The 19704-nt window shown below is 43.8% G+C and overlaps 1 protein-coding gene across 2 annotated transcripts in view; it reads left to right on the forward strand.

Moving 5' to 3' along the window:
- RAI14 (retinoic acid induced 14) overlaps window positions 1-19704 on the forward strand; it is a 177297-nt gene that overhangs the window by 96170 nt on the left and 61423 nt on the right. For both annotated transcript variants that reach the window (XM_010384097.2, XM_010384099.2), the window contains exon 3: window positions 5952-6082. In XM_010384097.2, coding sequence (XP_010382399.1) covers window positions 5952-6082 — 131 coding nt within the window. The remainder of the gene's footprint in view (window positions 1-5951; window positions 6083-19704) is intronic.

Genomic DNA, 19704 nt, shown 5'->3' on the forward strand with positions numbered 1-19704 from the left:
GTCATACTATTGTGGGTTTTCTTGTGTGTGTCTTGCTTCTTTCACCAATGCTGCTTTTAATACCCATCTGTGTTGTTGTATGTAGTTGTAGTTTGTTCATTTTCATTTTCATTGCTGTGTGGTATTCTGTAGCTTGATTATATGATGATTTATTTATCCATCATCTGTTATTGGAAATTTGGGTTACTTGTAATTCTTGCCTGTTATGAGCAATGCTTTCGTTGACATTCCAATACATGTCTTATACACAGGTTGGGGAAAGACCAATATTTACTCAGCTTTTGTGGGCAACAAAATACCTAGTTCTACAAGAAAATAGCGAAGAGTTCTTCTCTTCCCAGGCCGCTTCCTTAATGCCTTGTGGAAGAAGAAAATTCTTTCCTGTTAACCTTAGCATAGGTTCCAGTTGTCCTCAAGCTAGATAAAAATCAAAGGATGCACTCATTGAACCTACGTGATTCCAGGGCTCCACCCCAGACTCCTGGGGTCAGAATCTGCCAGATGGGGCCTTGGAGTCTGCAGATTTAACAAGCACCCAGTTGATTCTTATGACTGGGAGACACCGCCTTCACCCCAATTGAATTTATAAGGCTGGGCTCCTTAGTTGGGAAGAGATTTGAAGAAAGCGTTCACATGATTAAAATCTTGGAAAATTGGCCTTTTGTTAAAAAAGTTAAGGGAATTGGATTTATTTAGCCTATAAAAAATCTGAAATATGATTTAATAGTTGTTTGCAAAAGAATGAAACTTTTGTAAATGAAAAAACAAATATTTGCTAAGTCAAGAGAAATTTAGGTCAATCAACCTCCTGCTAAAATCAGCAGCAAATACTGAGCGTTTACCAGCCACCATGGGGGTAAGAAATGAAGCCTGTTCTCAGGGCCTTCAGGGAGCAAAAGACAGGAGACAAACTGTAAGCTCTCGAACAAAAACCAGGATGTGATATTTCATCAAGTCTAGACTGTAGGCCTCGGTTGAGATGAGCCAGTGGGTGGCCCCCAGGGATGCAATGGAGTAGAGAAACAGAGAGAGGTCACCAGGAAAGGGTGGAGAGAGCCTGCAGTGCTTGAGCTAGGCTTTAGAAATACGCCTTTGCGTAGGCGGATGGGATGACAGAGCATTCTGAAGCAGTGGCTGCCAGTGTTTTCTCTTGTGATCCTCCAGTAAGAAATATGTATATTTCATATATATATATATATATCTTTTCTTTCTTTTTTTTTTTTTTTTTGAGACAAGATCTCGCTTTGCCACCCAGGCTGGAGTGCAGTGGCACAATCTTGGTTCACTGTAACCTCCACCTCCCGGGTTCAAGCAGTTATCCTGCCTCAGACTCCCAGGTAGCTGGAATCGCAGGCATGAGCCACCGTGCCTAGCCAAGAAATGTATTTTACATCATCAGTCAGCATACACATACATGCAATAAATAAAAGTTTCATAAGACATTTAACTTTATTAAAGATGGTGCATCTGATGTTTTCTATTTTTTGATTTTATTTTTTTAACATGTTAGGTTAACCAATAAACAATATAGGCTTCCTAGAGTTGAAAACTATAAGAGGACTAGAAGCCCAGTGTGGAGGCAGAGTCAGTCCTGTCGTATGGAGGGCATGCTAGTTAGAGGAGAGGATTTTCATTGAAAGTGATGAGAGGTAATATTGTTAGTTTGATGGTGGTCTCCAAAAGCCTTCCTTGATTCTAGAGCATGAATGAATTACTTTGGGATGTTATGATAACATTTCAAACTTCACCTATTTATTTGACCAGCTCTACTTTGGACAGTAGATGGACCAAAGTGACGTTTTGAGATTTCTTTTGATGCTTGGGGGTGGGAGTAGGGGAGAGGATTTGCTTCTGGATTCCAAAGAATGACTCAAAGTGCTTATTGAGCATCTATTTTGTCTCATGTTGTGATTGGCTATGGGAATTTTGGTATAGAAAATGGCACTGGAGCTGGGCATGGTGGCTCACATGTCTGTAATCCCAGCACTTTGGGAGGCCAAGGCAGGAGGATCACTTGAGGTCAGGAGTTCCAGACCAGTCTGGCCAACATGGTGAAACCCCATCCCTACTAAAAATACAACAATTGGGCCAGGTGTTGTGGCTCACGCCTGTAATCCCAGCACTTTGGGAGGCCAAGGTGGACAGATCACGAGGTCAAGAGATTGAGACCATCCTGGCCAACATGGTAAAACCCCATCTCTACTAAAAATACAAAAATTAGCAGGGCGTGGTGGTGGGCGCCTATTTGGGAGTCTGAGGCAGGAGAATCGCTCAAACCCAGGAAGCGGAGGTTGCAGTGAGCTGATTGCGCCACTGCACTCCAGCCTGGTGACAGAGTGAGACTCCATCTCAAAAAAAAAAAAAAAAAAAAAAATTAGCCGGGCATGGTGGCAGATGCCTGTAATCCCAGGTACCGAGGAGAGATAGGAGAGTCGCTTGAACTCGGGAAGTGGAGGTTGCAGTGAGTCGAGATCACACCACTGCACTCCAGCCTGGGCAACAAAGTGAGACTCCGTCTCAAAAGAAGAAAAATAATAATAATAATAAAAGGATGGCACTGGATAGAATAGTTTCATAGGAGAGGATGAGAGGATGTAGAAAATCTCCGTGAGCAAGTTTAGGAAGGAAAAGTGAGAACATCTTGAGCACTGTGCTTCTGGAAGGAGCATGGTATGGCCAGTTGTGCATGTCAGAGCTAATTGCAAGTATGATGAGTGGCCTGGCCCAGGACTAGACAACTCTGCTACTGATCAGAATCCAGATTCCTGGATCAGAGGTCTAACTGGGATCCCACTTGGCCTCTATTTTTAGCATGCTTGTAAGAATTTTAAGAGCAAAACTCTTTTCAAAATTTTTCATTTTTAGAGATGGCATTTCACTGTGTTGCCCAGAGTGGTCTCGAACTCCTCAAGCAATCCTTCTGCTTTGGCCACCCCAGTAGCTGGGATTACAGTTATGAGCTACCACGCCCAGCAAGAGTAAAACTCTTACCTTCTCTCCTCTTTTCCCAACCTAGCTCTGCTTACTGTGAACCCCATCTGCAGCATTTCTTGAATGATGTTGTGGATTATTTATTGAAGATTTGCTTATGTAACCATGTTCTCTTCATCTGCTCCAAGAGAAAAGTAAATTCTGGCTTGCACTGAGGAGAGGCTCTAAATAGAAGAGAGGCATTTCAGACCACTAGGAATGTGGCATTGACCTTGTCTTCCAAAGAGCAGGATAGGGAAGATCTCTCCTGCCATGTCGTATAGAAATTGAACTCCCTAAAGATCCACGTGGAACTAATTTTAGGGAACCCCTGCAATCGGATTTTTCTCTACTTAAGAGTAGAGTGCTTTAGCAATGTTGAAAAGGAAAATCCTTTCATGTGGCAGTTCCTTTGCTTGAGTACTTTCAGTCCTGTCCTCTGAGATTTCATATCCTTTTGATCTTCCCAGTCCAGTTTTAATTTGTTCAGTTCAAGTTAGAAAAGGATTTTGAAAAACAATAGTTTTCTCTTTTAGGATTCTCTAGGTAGGGATCATTGGTCCTAAATGTTCTTCAGTAAACTTTCCCTCCCTTTTTTCTTTGCTTATAAAATGCCCTCTGGGGGAAATAAGCTGCACTGTGTTTCTTGGGGCTTGATCATTTGCTACAGTTGTTTGTACAGTTGTTAAGTTACACTTTCTATTCCACTAACAAATGATGGTGTGAGGATTGCCATATTTCTTGTGTTTCCCTTCAACAGGAGGCTTGATTGGTAACTAAAGACAACATCTCATGTCTTCTTTGTGAGTAAATTGCTGTAGTAGGAGCGTGGCTGATGTTGGTCCAGACACATTCTTACTTTGTTAAACATATGAAGAGAGTCATCAAGGAGAGCTGCACTGGTCTACATGGTAGCCCCTGGCTAACGGCATGTGAAATCTCAAAGTTAAAAATTCACTTCTTCAGTAGCACTAACCACATTTCCAGTGCTCAGTAGCCACAAGTAGCTCATGCAGTTTTGACATTTTGGGCCAGATTATTCTTGGTGGGAGTAGGAGGACTGTCTTGTGCATTTGTGCATTGTAGGATGTTCAGCAGCACACCTGGTCTCCACCTACTCAATGCCAGTAGCAGTCTGTAGACATAACAACCAAAATGTTTCCAGAGATTGCCAAATGACCCCACAGGGGCAAAACAAATCCTGGTTAAGAATCACTGGCTTTGTGGCTATAGTATTTGAAAGCTCAGATAGAGAACATTTCCATGATGGTAGACAGTACTGTTCTAGAATCATCCCCAGCAGAATTTGGGGAATTTTATATAATAATAATTTTGAGCTTTGGTGGAATCACAGTGGACATCCAGTCCAAAGCCTGGGGAAACTAAGGCACAGAAAGATTTATGGGTGACATCAGGTCACACAACATGTGTCAGTCTGGAGTTCTGGACTTCAAGTTCATGCAGCCCAGAGAACAAGCTGCTGATTTTTGTTCAAACCTGCTTCGTTCTTACTGTGCACTTGCACTCAGTGTTGGCTGTAGGGGAGGATGGAGTCCTAAAAACTGGGAATGGTTCAGTCCTGAGATGTTCAGAGATGCAAATTCTGAACACATCTCTTTTATCCCTCCCTGGCTTGTGGCTTTGTGTAAGGCCGTACATGTGGGCTAGGGTTGGGAGGGTGACTGAGACATTTGATGTACAAAGACCTGTTGAGTTTCCTCATTTCCATCAGTACAGAGATTGGGAACATACTCCCGGGGCCATGGAAGACTGTCATCCTATAAAATTTATTCTTTTTTGCTTTTAAATCTTCCTTATCTCCTCTGTCTGCTTCCTTGTAGGGGTCCATCGTAAAGCCGTTAATACGAAATACCTGGAGGTTCATTTCTTCAGAGGCCGTAAGGAAGCAGAGTCTATAGAAAGCTTTGGGAAGGGAAAAGGAGTCTCTCCCAGGATGTGGTGTCCACAGCTGAAGGGGTCAGAAAGTGGGCTTAGCTCAGGGGCCTGGTGCAGGAGATGACTGGAAATCAGCCTGGGCTCGCAAAGTGCCCAGGGGCTTTGATGTGCCCAGCATCTTTCCTTCCTCCCCCTCTCTCCCTCATTAATCCCATGTGCTTCGACACCTCCCAATGACTCCTCAGTCACTGGTTCTATAATTCTCTCCCTCCTCTGCTCCCAAACCTCCAATGGCTCACTGCTGCCTTTTATGTCTTTCTTAGTCTTATATTGAGGGCCCATTTGCTCTTGTATAGAAATCATCTCTTTCCCTCCTAAGTGTAGAAACCAGTTTTGCACATATGAGTGCCTTACTGTTACTGTGGTTTGCAGAATTATTCAGTTGGGGTTTGGCGTTGACAGTGATTGAGGCTTTGCTCAAAGCTCTTTGATGTTTAATAGCTTGCTCAGGAAGAAGTTTTGTTTCTGGTGAGGCTTTGTTGAGTCGGTAGCCTGGACAACTACTTAAAATCAGTATCCAGCTAAAAATTCAGGGCCTGGTAAACAGACCAGAAAGAAGGCAATAAAAGCTGGTGAAAAATCGTGTGTCTGTAAACCTCGGGTAACCTTGAGCTGCTGGTTTGGTTCTGTAACACGGTGAACAGAGTGAGCTGTGGATGAGGTCAAAGGCCAATGTGCTGAGGAGCAGCTGTCTAGTTCAGCTAGAAATTAGCTAATGTGTAAACCGGCCTTGAGGTCTTTTTAAGTTGCTTCATATTCCTAGTGTTAGTTAAAAGAAGTAACTTTTATCTCAGAGTTTGGTGACTAGCCGTGATTTCATTGCACTATTTATGTTTTCTTTTGGGAAAGCAGCCTTCTTGGGTGTCTCCATGGTGAAGGGGAAGGTATTTTAAAACATGCTCCTTTGAGAGCAGGTTTTGATTTGAGTGATGGGAGGGTAGGGGCTGCGAGGACCACAGCCCTGCTGGTCAGTGCAGCTGTGGTCAATGTTGTTCACAACCTCTGTTTCTTCTCTTTCTCTATAGACCAATGAGTGGAACAAGAATGATGACAGGCTGCTGCAGGCAGTGGAGAATGGAGATGCGGAGAAGGTGGCCTCATTGCTCTGCAAGAAGGGGGCCAGTGCCACCAAACACGACAGCGAGGGCAAGACCGCGTAAGCTGAAACACTGGTTTGCAGATATGCTGGTTATGGGTTTTCGGGGATGTTCTCTGGAATCCTTAGTATCCGCAGGGGAATTTCACACATGCTACCTCTCCACTCCCATATTGAAATATGTGAGAAGATATTTTAATCTAGTTCCTTTCTCTCCAAATTCTAAGTCACACATGGAGCTTTACCTCGAATGGGTATACATGTTCCCAGGTATTAGCAAAGGTTTTACCTCCCAAGATTGCAACCAATTGTAGGTGAGACATGAATTCTGTCTTCGATAAGAAATAGCATAAAAGAGAAAAAAGTACTTTCCTATAACCCTCAAACCTTACTGTTTATTTATCTTAAACTACCTGTTTATTTATTTGATCTTCCTTAGCATAGATCAGTAAGTACATGACTAGTATGATTTTGCTTTGTGGTTTGGTGTGTGCAGTACTCTTGCTTGCCACAATTAAAGCTACATACTTGATTAAGTATTTGTGTGTGTTTGTGTATGTGCATGTATTTGTTTATATCCATTCTGACGTTGGCAGTGTTGTAGAGAGAGCACTGACTTTGGAGCCAGAGAGACAGACGTCTCACAATAACTCTATCACTTATGACTTGTGTACTCCTTGAACCTCAGCTTCCTTACTATAAAATGCAGATGGTATTAGTTAACTGTTAGAGTAGTTATGAGTATAACATGAAATAATAATGTAGGTTGGGTGCCCTCAGAAGCAGGCTCTGAGACAAGGATTTAAGTGCAAGTAGTTTTATATCTTTTCTTTTTTTTAACATGTCAAATGACGGTTATTGTGTAATTACTGTGAAACACACAAAGCAGTAGTATATACTATTTAGGGATGTATACATACATACAATGCAAGTAATTTCTGTAGCCAGTGATCCCAGGAAGCATGAGAAAGGAAGAAACCTGTATTTTTAAGGTGTGTTATTGACAGGTTCCAACTTTGTCACTCTTTCTTGAAGAGGATTCTGGGAATCTTTTTAGACCTAGAGCAGGGTTTGGCTATGTTGCCCAAGCTAGACTTGAACTCCTGGGCCCAAGCAATCCTCCTGTCGCAGTCTCCCAAGTAACTGGGACTACAGGCATGTGCCACCATGCCTGGCTACTGTCTGATTTTATAAATAAAGTTTTACTGGAACACAGCCACACCCATTCATTTGGGCATTGTCCATGACTGCTTCCACACTGCAAAGGCAGAATTGGGTAGTTATAGCAGAGACTACATGGCTCACAAAGCCCAGAGTATTTATCTGGCCTTTTACAAAAGGGTTTCCTTATCCCAGGTTTATAGTATGCCTCAGAGTTACTCCACTCAAGGTGTAAGGAACCTAGGGTACATATCCCTTATCTCCTCTCCCTCAAAGGTTGAGTGCTGACCGGGTACAGTGGCTCCCGCCTGTAATCCCAGCACTTTGAGAGGCTGAGACGGGTGGAATCACTTGAGGTCAGGAGTTTGAGACCAGCCTAGCCAAAATAGTGAAGCCCTGTCTCTACTAAAAATAGAAAAACTAGCCGGGCGAGGTGGCGGGCGCCTGTAGTCCCAGCTACTCGGGAGGCTGAGGCAGGAGAATGGCGTAAACCCGGGAGGCGGAGCTTGCAGTGAGCTGAGATCCGGCCACTGCACTCCAGTCAGGGCGACAGAGCGAGACTCCGCCTCAAAAAAAAAAAAAAAAAGAAAAAAAAAAAGAAAAATTAGCCAGGTGTGGTGCAGGCATCTATAATCCCAGCTACTTGGGAGGCTGAGGCAGGATAATCACTTGAACCTAGGAGGCGTAGGTTGCAGTGAGCTGAGATTGCGCCACTGCACTCCAGCCTGGGCAACAGAGCAAGATTCTGTATCAAAAGGAAAAAAAAAAAGTTGAGTGCTACTCTAAGGGACACCGTGGTCATGGCCAGAAAAAGTCCAAGGGGTACCCAAACCCCAGGCCACAGACGGGACCAGTACTGCTCACAGCGGGAGATGAGCAGTGGTTGTGCAAGCATAACCTTCCTCTGTGTTTACAGTCACTCCCCATTGCTCACATTACTATCTGAGCTCCGCCTCCTGTCAGATCAGCGGCGGCATTAGATTCTCACAGAAGCACAAACCCTATTGTGAACTGCGCATGCCAGGGATCTAGGTTGCGAGCTCCTTATGAGAATCTAATGTTTGATGATCTGTCAGTGTCTCCCATTACCCCCAGATGGAACTGTGTAGTTCCAGAAAAAAAAGCCCAGGACTCCCACAGATTCTACATTACAGCAAGTTGTATAATTATTTCATTATATATTACAATGTAATAATAATAGAAATAAAATACACAGTAAATGTAATGAACTTGAATCATCCCAAAACCATCCCCCGTACTTGGTCTGTGGAAAAACTGTCTTTCACAAAACTGGTCCCTGGTGCCAAAAAGGTTGGGCACCGGTGGTCTAAGGGGATTTGGGAAGGGCACCTTTAGCTGTAGGTACTCTATATAAGGAGTGGCACAGCACCCAGCCCACAGTGGGCCCTTGATAAAGCCAGTCACCTACCCTGCTCATCCTAGATTAGTGGTTCACAATCTTGGCCACTTCTGCATTTCTGCATTTGAATCACCTGGAGTGCTTTTTTTTTTGAGATGGAGTCTCTGTCGCCAGGCTGGAGTGCAGTGGCGTGATCTCGGCTCACTACACCTCTGCCAGGCTGGAGTACAGTGGTATGATCTTGGCTCACTGCAACCTCCGCCTCCTGGATTCAGGCGATTCTCATGCCTCTGCCTCCTGAGTAGCTGGGACTACAGGCACCTACCACCACACTGGGCTAATTTTTGTATTTTTAGTACAGACGGCGTTTCACTATGTTGGCCAGGATGGTCTCAATATCCTGACCTCGTGATCCGCCTGCCTTGGCCTCCCAAAGCGCTGGGATTATATACAGGCATGGAGTGCTTTTTAAAAATATTGATGCCATATTGATCAGAATCACCCCAGATGCTCTGAATCACTTGGTCTGTGGAGAGGCCCAGGAATCTTTATTTTTTGTTCTGAGGTGTTTGGTGGTAAATGTTGGGGCTTTTGGTCTCCATTTTGAATCACTACTCGCCCTTCTTTGTCCCTGCTCTCCCTAGTCCAGGTTTGCACATGTTTGTGCAAGACAACCTCTTCAAGTCATCCCAGAGAAAGGGGAGAGAAATGTTTATAATTTTGTCCAAGATAGTACTTACTAAAGAGAAGACAGAAAATTTAGATGAGCAGCTTAGCTACAATTGTGATAACCTTAACAAATTTGAAGCTTTTGATCATAAGATATTTATTACATGTAGAATAGATGGTCAGGCTTATTTTATGTTCTCTCTCTCTTTTTATTGTGGTAAAATGCATATAACATAAAATTTACCATTTTAACCATTTTAAAGCATACAATGTAGTGGCGTTAAGTATATTCACAATGTTGCGCAACCATTGTCACTTTCTAAGTTCTAGAACTTTCTAATCAACCCAAAGAAAACCCCATACCCATTAAGAAGGAACTCCCCAACCTCCCCTCCCCTTCTTCTGGCAACCACGGATCTGGATTCTGTCTCTGGATTTGCCCACTCTGGATATTTTTTATAAATGTAATCATATAATATGTGGCCTCTTGTCTCTGTTCCTTTCATTTAGCATAATGTTTTCAAGGCTCACTCGAGTTGTAGCTTCTATCAGTACTTCATTCTATTCTCTCTTCATGGTAGACATATATATAGCAGTTAGATAAGAGTCACCACCTCCATTTTGCAGATAATAAAACTAAGGCCCACATAACACAGCTCTTCCTGAATTTACCTTTTTGTATGTGTGTGTGTGAGACAGAGTCTCACTCTGTCACCCAGGCTGGAGTGCAGTGGTGTAGTCACAGCTCACTGCAGCCTCAACCTCACAGGGTCAAGCGATCCTCCTGCCTCAACCTCTCAATTAGCTGAGACTACATGCATGCATCACTGTACCCAGCTAATTTTGGTTTTGTTTTGTTTTGTTTTTGTAATGATGGGATCTTGCTGTCTTGTCCTAGTAATCTTCCCATGTCAGCTTCCTAAAGTGTTGGGATTACAGGCGTGAGCCACCATTCCCGGCCTTCTATTTTCTAGAGGGCTTTTGTGGTAATTTTGCCCTGGAATCTACAGTTGGCTGTCTGTCAAGAAGCTTGATTTTGGCCCTCAAGGGCTTTCCTCTGGCTCTGCCCCACTTACCTACATCCTCTCTCCCTGCTGTTTCTTCTGGAGGTGGAGCTGTCTGCTCCCACCCTCCCCACAGGTCTGAACGTCCACCTGTGCACCCAGGTTCGATATCCAGTTCAAAATGCCATTCTCCCTGGTTCTCTTCATTCTTTTTGACTTTTCTTCTCTTTGAAATACTAGAAATCTTGATTTAGAACCTGGTATATTCGATTATTTTATTCTATTTATTTAGAGATGGGGTCTTGCCATATTGCCCAGGCTTGATTTGAATACTTGGCCTCAAGTGATCCTCCTGCCTCTCAGCCTCCTGAGTAGCTGGGACTATAAGGCATGCACTACCACACCTGCCTTTATTCTATTATATCGAATGAACAGGAACAACAACAGAAATGTCTCCATTCTAAGAAAACCTTTGTTTTCTGAAAGACTTGATTCCCATACAGTATAGTAAAGCTCCCTAAGGACAGAGATGGTATAATCTTGTTGTATTGGTCTTTCCCATTGTTCTAGGCCCAAAGGAGGCCTTCAGTCGGGATTTGTGTAAGTAACGTTTCAGTATGATTCTTGTGGAGAAAACATTCTTTTTTTGCTAATAATATCTTATGGGTAAATTGCTTAGGGGTGAATTAACTTGGATTTAGAAGGGAAAGAATTCTTCTGGTGAACATCACAACCTGACTTGGCTCTTCAGCTTCCATGGCAATTTAAATAGAGAAGTACTCAACCTTTACCACCTAGAGAGCCAGGCAGTCTAGAAAGTCCCAGTAATGTGGCAACAAAGGCAGCCATCTCCACAGACGTTCTCCAGAAGCCTCCATAACCCAAGGTCAATAACCAGATGGGTGGTTGGGTAATGCCTTAGACTTTTGAGTTTCTTTCTGGAGTATTTCCTTTCAGGGAAAGATGAGAATGCATGCCAGGAAATTTTCTTCCTCTAAGACTGATCAAAGAGGGGTTAAAAAAAAAAAAAGTAAAAGCAATTGAATGACTGGAATTCATTTAGGAAAAGAATAAAGGAAGGGTGGTGTCTTGGGTAGGAAACGAACAAAATAGAGCAGAGCCAAGAGTTATAGCTGCAGGCTGTGTTTATGGAGTCAGGCCTGGCGTGCCTCTGCCCAGCTGTTCTCTTTCCATGGTGGATGTGAGGAAGTGGGAGGAGGTCAATGTCCTCAAACCTCTTACCGTAGAAGAGTCTAATTGTTTCAAGATGGGTTCCCCTACATTTGGATGTGCATTTAATTAAGGTTATGTGTGTTTGTCTTAGGAACAACCAGACTAAATAAAATCACTGCCGACACTGTAGTATTTGAACAGATACCACCTGGGCATGTGTGTGTAGATATAAGGAGTGTGTGCATGTGTGTGTGTATGTGTCTGTAGCATTTTATGTAGCCCACTTTTCAGAAACCTGATCTTTTTGGCTATGAAAGCAAGAATTTGGGAGAGTATTTTTAGATGACTCTGTGGAGCTTGACTATAAAGTGGGGGAGGCAGGCCTTGAACTTTAGAAATTACTATAATAAGGGCTTCTCTGGCTGGTGGTTTGTTGCACGTTCTCCCTTCCTGTTTTCTCAGAATAGGAATGTATTAGATATTTTACACCAGCAGTTCAATCTTGGAAATCAAGTTATACCACCTGATAAGCTTTCTCCAGTTCTTCTCACATACAGCTTCCAAATTAGTTTACCTAAAACCACTATATATTTGTGCAATTGCAGCCTCCTACCCTCCCTGTGAAATCACCCTATGTCTTTTCTAAGACCTGTTGATATTTGTCACAGTGATAAACTGAAGAATGTAATTGCTATATCCACTCTGCTTTGAGTCATATAGATTTTTGAAGTTGAGATAACCTCTTTTTATACTTGGCAAATATGCTTGAATGTTTGTGTTTCATTAATCTATTCGGGAGGTACTCCCTGGGTCCAAAATGTTCCAGACTTATCTTAAGTAAATACAAAAGGAGAAAATATGCTCCTGGCCTCAAGATGCATAACACCTAGTCAGAAAGACAAGGCCAATGAAAATACTGGAGAATAATCAGATGCTAACCTGTAAAATACTAAATGTAAGGGGTTCAGGACAGAAGAGCTCATGAGACACTAGAGATGCTAAGAAATGCTTCCTGACTAAAGTGTGATATGAGGTCGGCCTTGTAGAATGGAACCAGTAGGATATGGGTGGGTACAGGCAAATAGGGTTCAGGTAACAACATGAACAGAGGCCACCCTAAATAGATTGTTTTGGTTTGGTTTTTTGAGACGGAGTCTTGCTCAGGCTAGAGTGCAGTGGAGTGGCCTTGGCTCATTGCAACCTCCTGCTTCCTGGGTTCAAACTGTTCTCCTGCCTCAGCCTCCCACATAGCTGGGACTACAGGCGCCCACCACCATGCCTAATTTTTGTATTTTTAGTAGAGATGGGGTTTCACCAGCCCAGGCTGGTCTCAGACTCCTCAAGTGATCTGCCTGCCTTGGCCTCCCAAAGTGCTGGAATCACTGGCGTGAGCCACTGCGCCCGGCAACCACCCTAAATTGAAACGGGAACAATGACACCATGGCCATGCTTTCTTTCCCTTCTTTAAGAGCTCATCAGAGCAACTTGAGTTTGGGGTCCCACTCACTAGATCATTGGTTCTCAACTCGGCTCCCATTAGAATCACCTGGGCAGCTTTGACAAATGCTGAGTTCCACCTGCAGAGATTCTGGTTTCACTGGTATGGCGGTACTCCCAGGGATGGGGTTTCAGAAAGCGCTTTAGGTGATTTGAATGGTTTGTCCAAATAGAACCACTGAGCAGGACACTCTCCAGTGAGACCCTGCATTACCTAGCCCAGAGCTTTCCAACAGGTGCTACAAAGTGATACATTATAGGTAGGCTGAGGAAGTCCCAGGAGGCACAGGTGAATTTTTTTTTTCTCTCTCTCTCTGTCTCTCTCTCTGTGTCTCTCTCTCTCTCACACAAACATATCCCTGTATATATGCAATGTATGTATGTAAGACTTGTGCACGAAATAGAATTGCAATGAAAGGTAAATTTTGGCTTAAAGTAAATTATATTAAAGTAACAATTCTTGAATTTTTTTTTTTAAAGGAAGCAGTGTTCTATGTTAAAGCTGAACATAATTTCTTGCAAAATTGCACTTTAGAAAGAAGAGTTATAACGAAGATCGTGGTGCAAAATTGATGAGCAATTGGAAATTAGGAACTACATTGATTAAAATATTGGTGATATGCCGCATGTTCTCACTTATAGGTGGGAATTGAACAATGAGAACACTTGGACACAGGATGGGGAACATCACACACCGGGGCCTGTCTTGGGGTGGGAGGAGGGGGGAGGGATAGCATTCGGAGATATACCTAATGTAAATGATGAGTTAACGGGTGCAGCACACGAACATGGCACATGTATACGTATGTAACAAACCTGTACATTGTGCACATGTACCCTAGAACTTAAAGTATAATAAAAAAAATTTTTTTACATACAGTTTAAAAAAAAATGTTGGTGATATGGTTTGGCTTTGTGTCCCCACCCAAATCTCATCTTGAATTGTACTCCCATAATTCTGATGTGTTGTGGGAGGGACCTGGTGGGAAGATAAGTAGACTCATGGGGGTGGTTTCGCCCATACTGTTCTTGAGGTAGTGAGTAAGTCTCACGAGATCTGATGATTTTAGTAGGAGTTTCTGCTTTTGCTTCTTCCTCATTTTTCTCTTGCCGTTGCTATGTAAGAAGTGCCTTTCACCTCCTGCCATGATTCTGAGGCCTTCCCAACCATGTGGAATTATAAGTCCAATTAAACTTCTTTTTCTTCACAGTCTCAGATATGTCTTTATCAGCAGCGTGAAAATGGACTAATACGGTAAATTGGTACCAGTAGAGTGGGGCATTGCTGAAAAGATACCTGAAAATATGGAAGCAACTTTGGAACTGGGTAACAGGCAGAGGCTGAAACAGTTTGGAGGGCTCAGAAGAAGAAAGGAAAATGTGGGAAGGTTTGGAACTTCCTAAAGACTTCGAAGGCTCAGAAGATAGGAAGATGTGGGAGAGTTTAGAACTTCCTGGAGACTTGTTGAATGGCTTTGCCCAGAATGCTGATAGCGATATGGACAATAGGGTCCAGGCTGAGGTGGTCTCAGATGGAGATGAGAAACTTGTTGGGAACTGGAGTAAAGGTGACTCTTGTTATGTCTGGTGGCAGAGACTGGTGGCATTTTGCCCCTGCCCTAGTGATTTGTGGAAATTTGAACTTGAGAAAGATGATTTAGGATATTTGGCAAAATAAATTTCTATAGAGCAAAGCATTCAAGAGGTAACTTGGGTACTGTTAAAGGCATTCAGTTTTATAAGGGAAGCAAAGCATAAAAGTTTGGAAAATTTGCAGCCTATGAGATAGAAAAGAAAAATTCATTTTTTGTGGAGAAACTCAAGCCAGCTACAGAAATTTGCATAAGTAGCAAGGCCTAATGTTAATCCCCAAGACCATGGGGAAAATGTCTCCAGGCCATGCCAGAGACCTTCATGGCAGCCTCTCCTACCACAGGCCAGGAGGCCCAGGAGGAAAAAGTGGTTTCATGGGCCGGGCCCAGGGTTCCTGTGCTGTGTGCACCCTAAGGACTTGGTGTCCTGTGTCCTAGCCACTCCAGCTGTGGCTAAAAGGGGCCAACATAGAACTTGGGGCTGTGGCTTCAGAGGGTGCTCCAAGCCTTGACAGCTTCCACATGATGTTGAGCTTACAAGTATAAAGAAGTCAAGAATTGGGTTTGGGGAACTATACCTGGATTTCAGAAGATGTATGGAAACACTTGGATGCCCAGGCAGAAGTTTGCTGCAGGGTTGGGGCCCTCATGGAGAACCTCTGCTAGGGCAGTCCAGAAGGGAAATGTAGGGGTGGGATCCCCTCACAGAGTCCCTACTGAGGTACCAGCTAGTGGAGCTGTGAGAAGAGGGCCACCATCCTCCAGACCCCAGAATGGTAAGATTCACCGGCAGTTTGCACCATTCACCTGGAAAAACTGCAGACACTCAACACCAGCCCATGAGAGCAGCTGGGAGGGAGGCTGTACACTGCAAAGCCACAGGGGTGGAGCTGCCCAAGACCATGGGAGCCCACCTCTTGCATCAGTGTGACCTGGATGTGAGACCTAGAGTCAAAGGAGATCATTTTGAAGCTATAAAATTTGATTGCCCCGCTGGATTTCAGACTTGATTGGGCCCTGTAACCACTTTGTTTTGGCCAATTTCTCCCATTTAGAATGGGTGTATTTGCCCAATACCTGCACCCCCATTGTATCTAGGAAGTAATGGGCTTGATTTTGATTTTACAGGCTTATAGGTGGAAGGGACTTGCCTTGTCTCAGATGAGGCTTTGGACTGTAGACTTGTGGGTTAATGCTGAAATAAGACTTTGGGGGAACTGTTGGGAAGGCATGATTTGTTTTGAAATGTGAGGATTGAAATCTCCCCACATGAGATTTGGAGGGACCAGGGGCAGAATGATATGGTTTGGCTCAGTGTCCCTACCCAAATCTCATCTAAAATTGTACTCCCATAATTCCTACATGTTGTAGGAGTACCTGGTGGGAGATAATTTGAATCATGGCTGCGGCTTACCCCATACTGTTCTTGCAGTAGTGAATAAGTCTCATGAGATCTGATGGTTTTAGTACAAGTTTCGGCTTTTGCATCTTCCTCATTTTTCTCTTGCCAACACCATGTAAGAAGTGCCTTTCACCTTCTGCCATGATTCTGAGGCCTCCCTAGCCATGTGGAATTATAAGTCCAATTAAACCTCTTTTTCTTGCCAGTCTTGGGTATGTCTATGAGCAGCGTAAAAACAGACTAATACAATTGGTAAGATCACAGTATTTTTCATTTAAGAGCTATTTTCAAAGTTGGATTAAGTATATTGAGAATGAAGGATTTTAGACACTTAAATGGGTAATTGTTGCCCAGGGTCAAAGCTCTTTGGCTTTGCTTTTCCTCTCTCTGTTCCCTCCACTGGCTGGACCTGCCCCAAATGCAGAGGTCAGGAGAGCCTGGGAAATGTAGTTGGCTGTGATAGAAAACAGAGCAAGGGAGGGTGGGGATGGATCTCACAACTCACAGCAGCGAGCGACATGCACTCAGCCACTATCACTCTGGGGCCGTTGGAGCGGGAGATTCTCATGCTGAGCAGCAACCAGCCTGCTCAGAGGCGGAGGCACCTAAGATCATTAGCATGTGCCAGTTCTTTAGAAACACTTCTGCTTTCCCTGCTCAGTTCCTGCCTTCCAAGATGCCGTTGGCGCCACCGCCACCAGCACTCCCCCACCACCACCACCACCACCACCAGCACCACCCCCACCACCACCATCCCCTGCCCCATTCCACCAAGTCTGGCGTATCATTCAAGGCCCAATTTGCCATCTCTTTCCTGAAACCATTTCTAAAATTTCCTGAGTGAGCGCTGTCTTGCCGCTGCCTCTCTGAAATCACCTAGGATTTAATGGGTTTTGGTTTCTAGGTACTTATCTGATTTCTGTTATCACATTATCAGGGCGAGAGCCCAATCTTTCCTAATAAGAAAGAAATTGTTTCTTATTAATTATGTTAATACTGAATGTCCCAACACCTGGCTAGGTTCTCATGGAGAACCTCTGTAGGGCAGTGCAGAAGGGAAATGTAGGGGTGGGACCCCCTCACAGAGTCCCTACTGGGGCACGACCTAGTGGAGCTGTGAGAAGAGGGCCACCATCCTCCAGACCCCAGAATGGTAGATTCACCGACAGTTTGCACTGTTCACCTGGAAAAGCTGCAGACACTCAACACCAACCCGTGAGAGCAGCTGGGAGGGAGGCTGTACCCTGCAAAGCCACAGGGGCGGAGCTGCTGAAGACTATGGGAGCCCACCTCTTGCATCAGTGTGACCTGGATGTGAGGGACTCTGTGAGGGGGTCCCAACCCTACATTTCCCTTCTGCACTGCCCTAGCAGAGGTTCTCCATGAGCACCTAGCCCAGTGTTGGGGCATTCAGTAATAACATAATTAATAAGAAACAATTCCTTTCTTATTAGGAAAGATTGGGCCCTCGCCCTGATAATTTGATGACAGAAATCAGATAAGTACCTAGGTAACAAAAACCCTATGTCATTCAGCTAGCAGTTTATTCATTCACCTTAGAGATCTCATCAGTTTCCATCAGGTGTTTCCCATCTGATGCGCTCAATCACCCGGAAGTAAATTTATGAAGAGGGAAGTGGGGATCAGAAAAGTTCTGGAATTAGTAGAAATCTACCTGTTTTACATACTGGAGTCTGAGGGTGTGTCGGTGAGTACATAGAAATCATTTGCCCTAATGGAGATTTCATAATGCCCAAGTATCATTTCCAGACCATCCTTATGAAGCCAAACAATCCTGAAGAAAAAGAGCAAATGCATTGGTTAAATGGCATGGGCCCCGGGCGTGGTGATTCATGCCTGTAATCCCAGCACTTTGGGAGACCGAGATGGGCAGATCGCTTGAGGTCAGACGTTCAAGACCAGCCTGGCCAACATGGCGAAATCCCGTCTGTACTAAAAATACAAAAATTAGCTGGGTGTGTAGATGCACGCTTGTAATTCCAGCTACTTGAGAGGCTGCGGCACACGAATCGCTTGAACCTGGGAGGTGGAGGTTGCAGTGAGCCAAGATGCTGCCACTGCACTCCAGCCTAGATGACAGAGCAAGACCCAGTCTCAAAAAAAAAAAAAAAAAAAAAAGGGATGAGGGATGAGGGGTGGTTCTCAGCCCTTAGGTATTTGATCTTTCATCTCAGCGTCTTCTCCCTCCTGTCCTCAGAAGCAGTACTGCTGATTCTATTAATTATCACATCATGGGCACTTAAAGGACAGTAATCCTGTTTTTTTTTGTTGTTGTTGTTGTTGTTGTTTTTGTTTTGTTTTTTTTTTATAGAGCATTCATTTTTTACATGCCAGTCATTTATTATACCTTCTGAGCAGGGAAAGGCAACAAATGTTTCCATCTCAAACTTTCTGCAACATCAGTTCCTAATAGAAGCAGTGATCAGCTCTTGCAGCTGCTTTTAAAATCACTGAAGGCCAGGCAGCCCATCACTTCTCTGCTGAAAAGATTTGTCTCTGGGCCAATAGGGTTAATTCTCACCGGCAGAGTAGAATTTAGTTTTTCAAGGCTTTTATAACTAAAGTTATGAGATAGTGCTGCCTTCTTTACCCTGAGATTATAATCTGAAACGGGAATCAGACCTTTTAATCCTATTGTTAGGATTGGCCTGCTGAAATATTCTGTGTGTGCTAAGCCTCATTTGAACTCAGTGACCTAGAATTTAGATATTGCAGCAAATTAGTGCCATAGAACACTTGTTAGGCTGGGATGGAATCCTAGACTTTTAGAGGAGAAAAGTCTTAGTAATTCTGTAGATCACTGAAGCCAGTGAATTTGAGTTACTTTAAATTGTCCCATAGCTTGGGGATGGCAGGGTTGAGACCAAAATCAAGGACTAATGGCTTTTAGTTTATATATATATTTTTAAGATAAACTTACTCTGTAACACAGGCTGGAGTGCAGTGGTACGATCTCAGCCTCATGGTAACCTCCGACTCCTGGGTTCAAGCAATTCTCATGTCTCAGCCTCATGAGTAGCTGGAATTTCAGGCGTGTGCCACCATACCCAGCTAATTTTTGTATTTTTTAGTAGAGATGTGGCTTTCAACATGTTGGCCAGGCTGGTCTTGAACTCCTCACCTCAAGTGATCCACCTGCCTTGGCCTCCCCAAGTGCTGGGATTACAGGCATGAACCACCACGCTCAGCTGCAGTTTATACTTCTTTCTACTGTGCCAGTGGTCCTAAAAATTGAATGTGTATAAGAGTCACCTTCAGGGTAGGGGAACTTGCAGGGCTCCTCCCCTGGTGTCAGGAGAGGATCCCGACATTACGCCTGTCCAGCCCATTCCCCGGTGATGCGGATGCTGCAGGTCCGGGAAACATACTTTGAGAACCACTGCACGACACTGAGAGGAAACAAAATCGAGCTCATATCATAAAGGACACAGCTTTCTCTCCTAAGAATGTACATTACAACTTGAGAAAAATATCTGTTTATGCCGGTATACAGGTGTGCCTTGACGTGAGAAAACTCAAAAACTTCAGACTAAAAAAGTAAATTCAAAACTAAAGATTTACATGACCTAAAAATTAATTCTGTGGCTAGGAAAATTGCAATAAACAAAACAAAGTGTTTGCCTTCATGGTACATGCAGTCTCTAATGGGGCGGACAGACAATAAACAGATGCCTCTTTGCTGTAATATCAAATACATTTAAGAAAATAAAGAGGACTTTGGACTATGCCAATGAGCCTGGGGAAGGAAGCCCTCTCAGCAGATTCCTGAATGGAGTGAGGGAGTCAGCTGTGCACTTTTCTGC

This window comes from Rhinopithecus roxellana, chromosome 3 (assembly GCF_007565055.1).
Source record: "Rhinopithecus roxellana isolate Shanxi Qingling chromosome 3, ASM756505v1, whole genome shotgun sequence".
Taxonomy (NCBI): Eukaryota; Metazoa; Chordata; class Mammalia; order Primates; family Cercopithecidae; genus Rhinopithecus; species Rhinopithecus roxellana.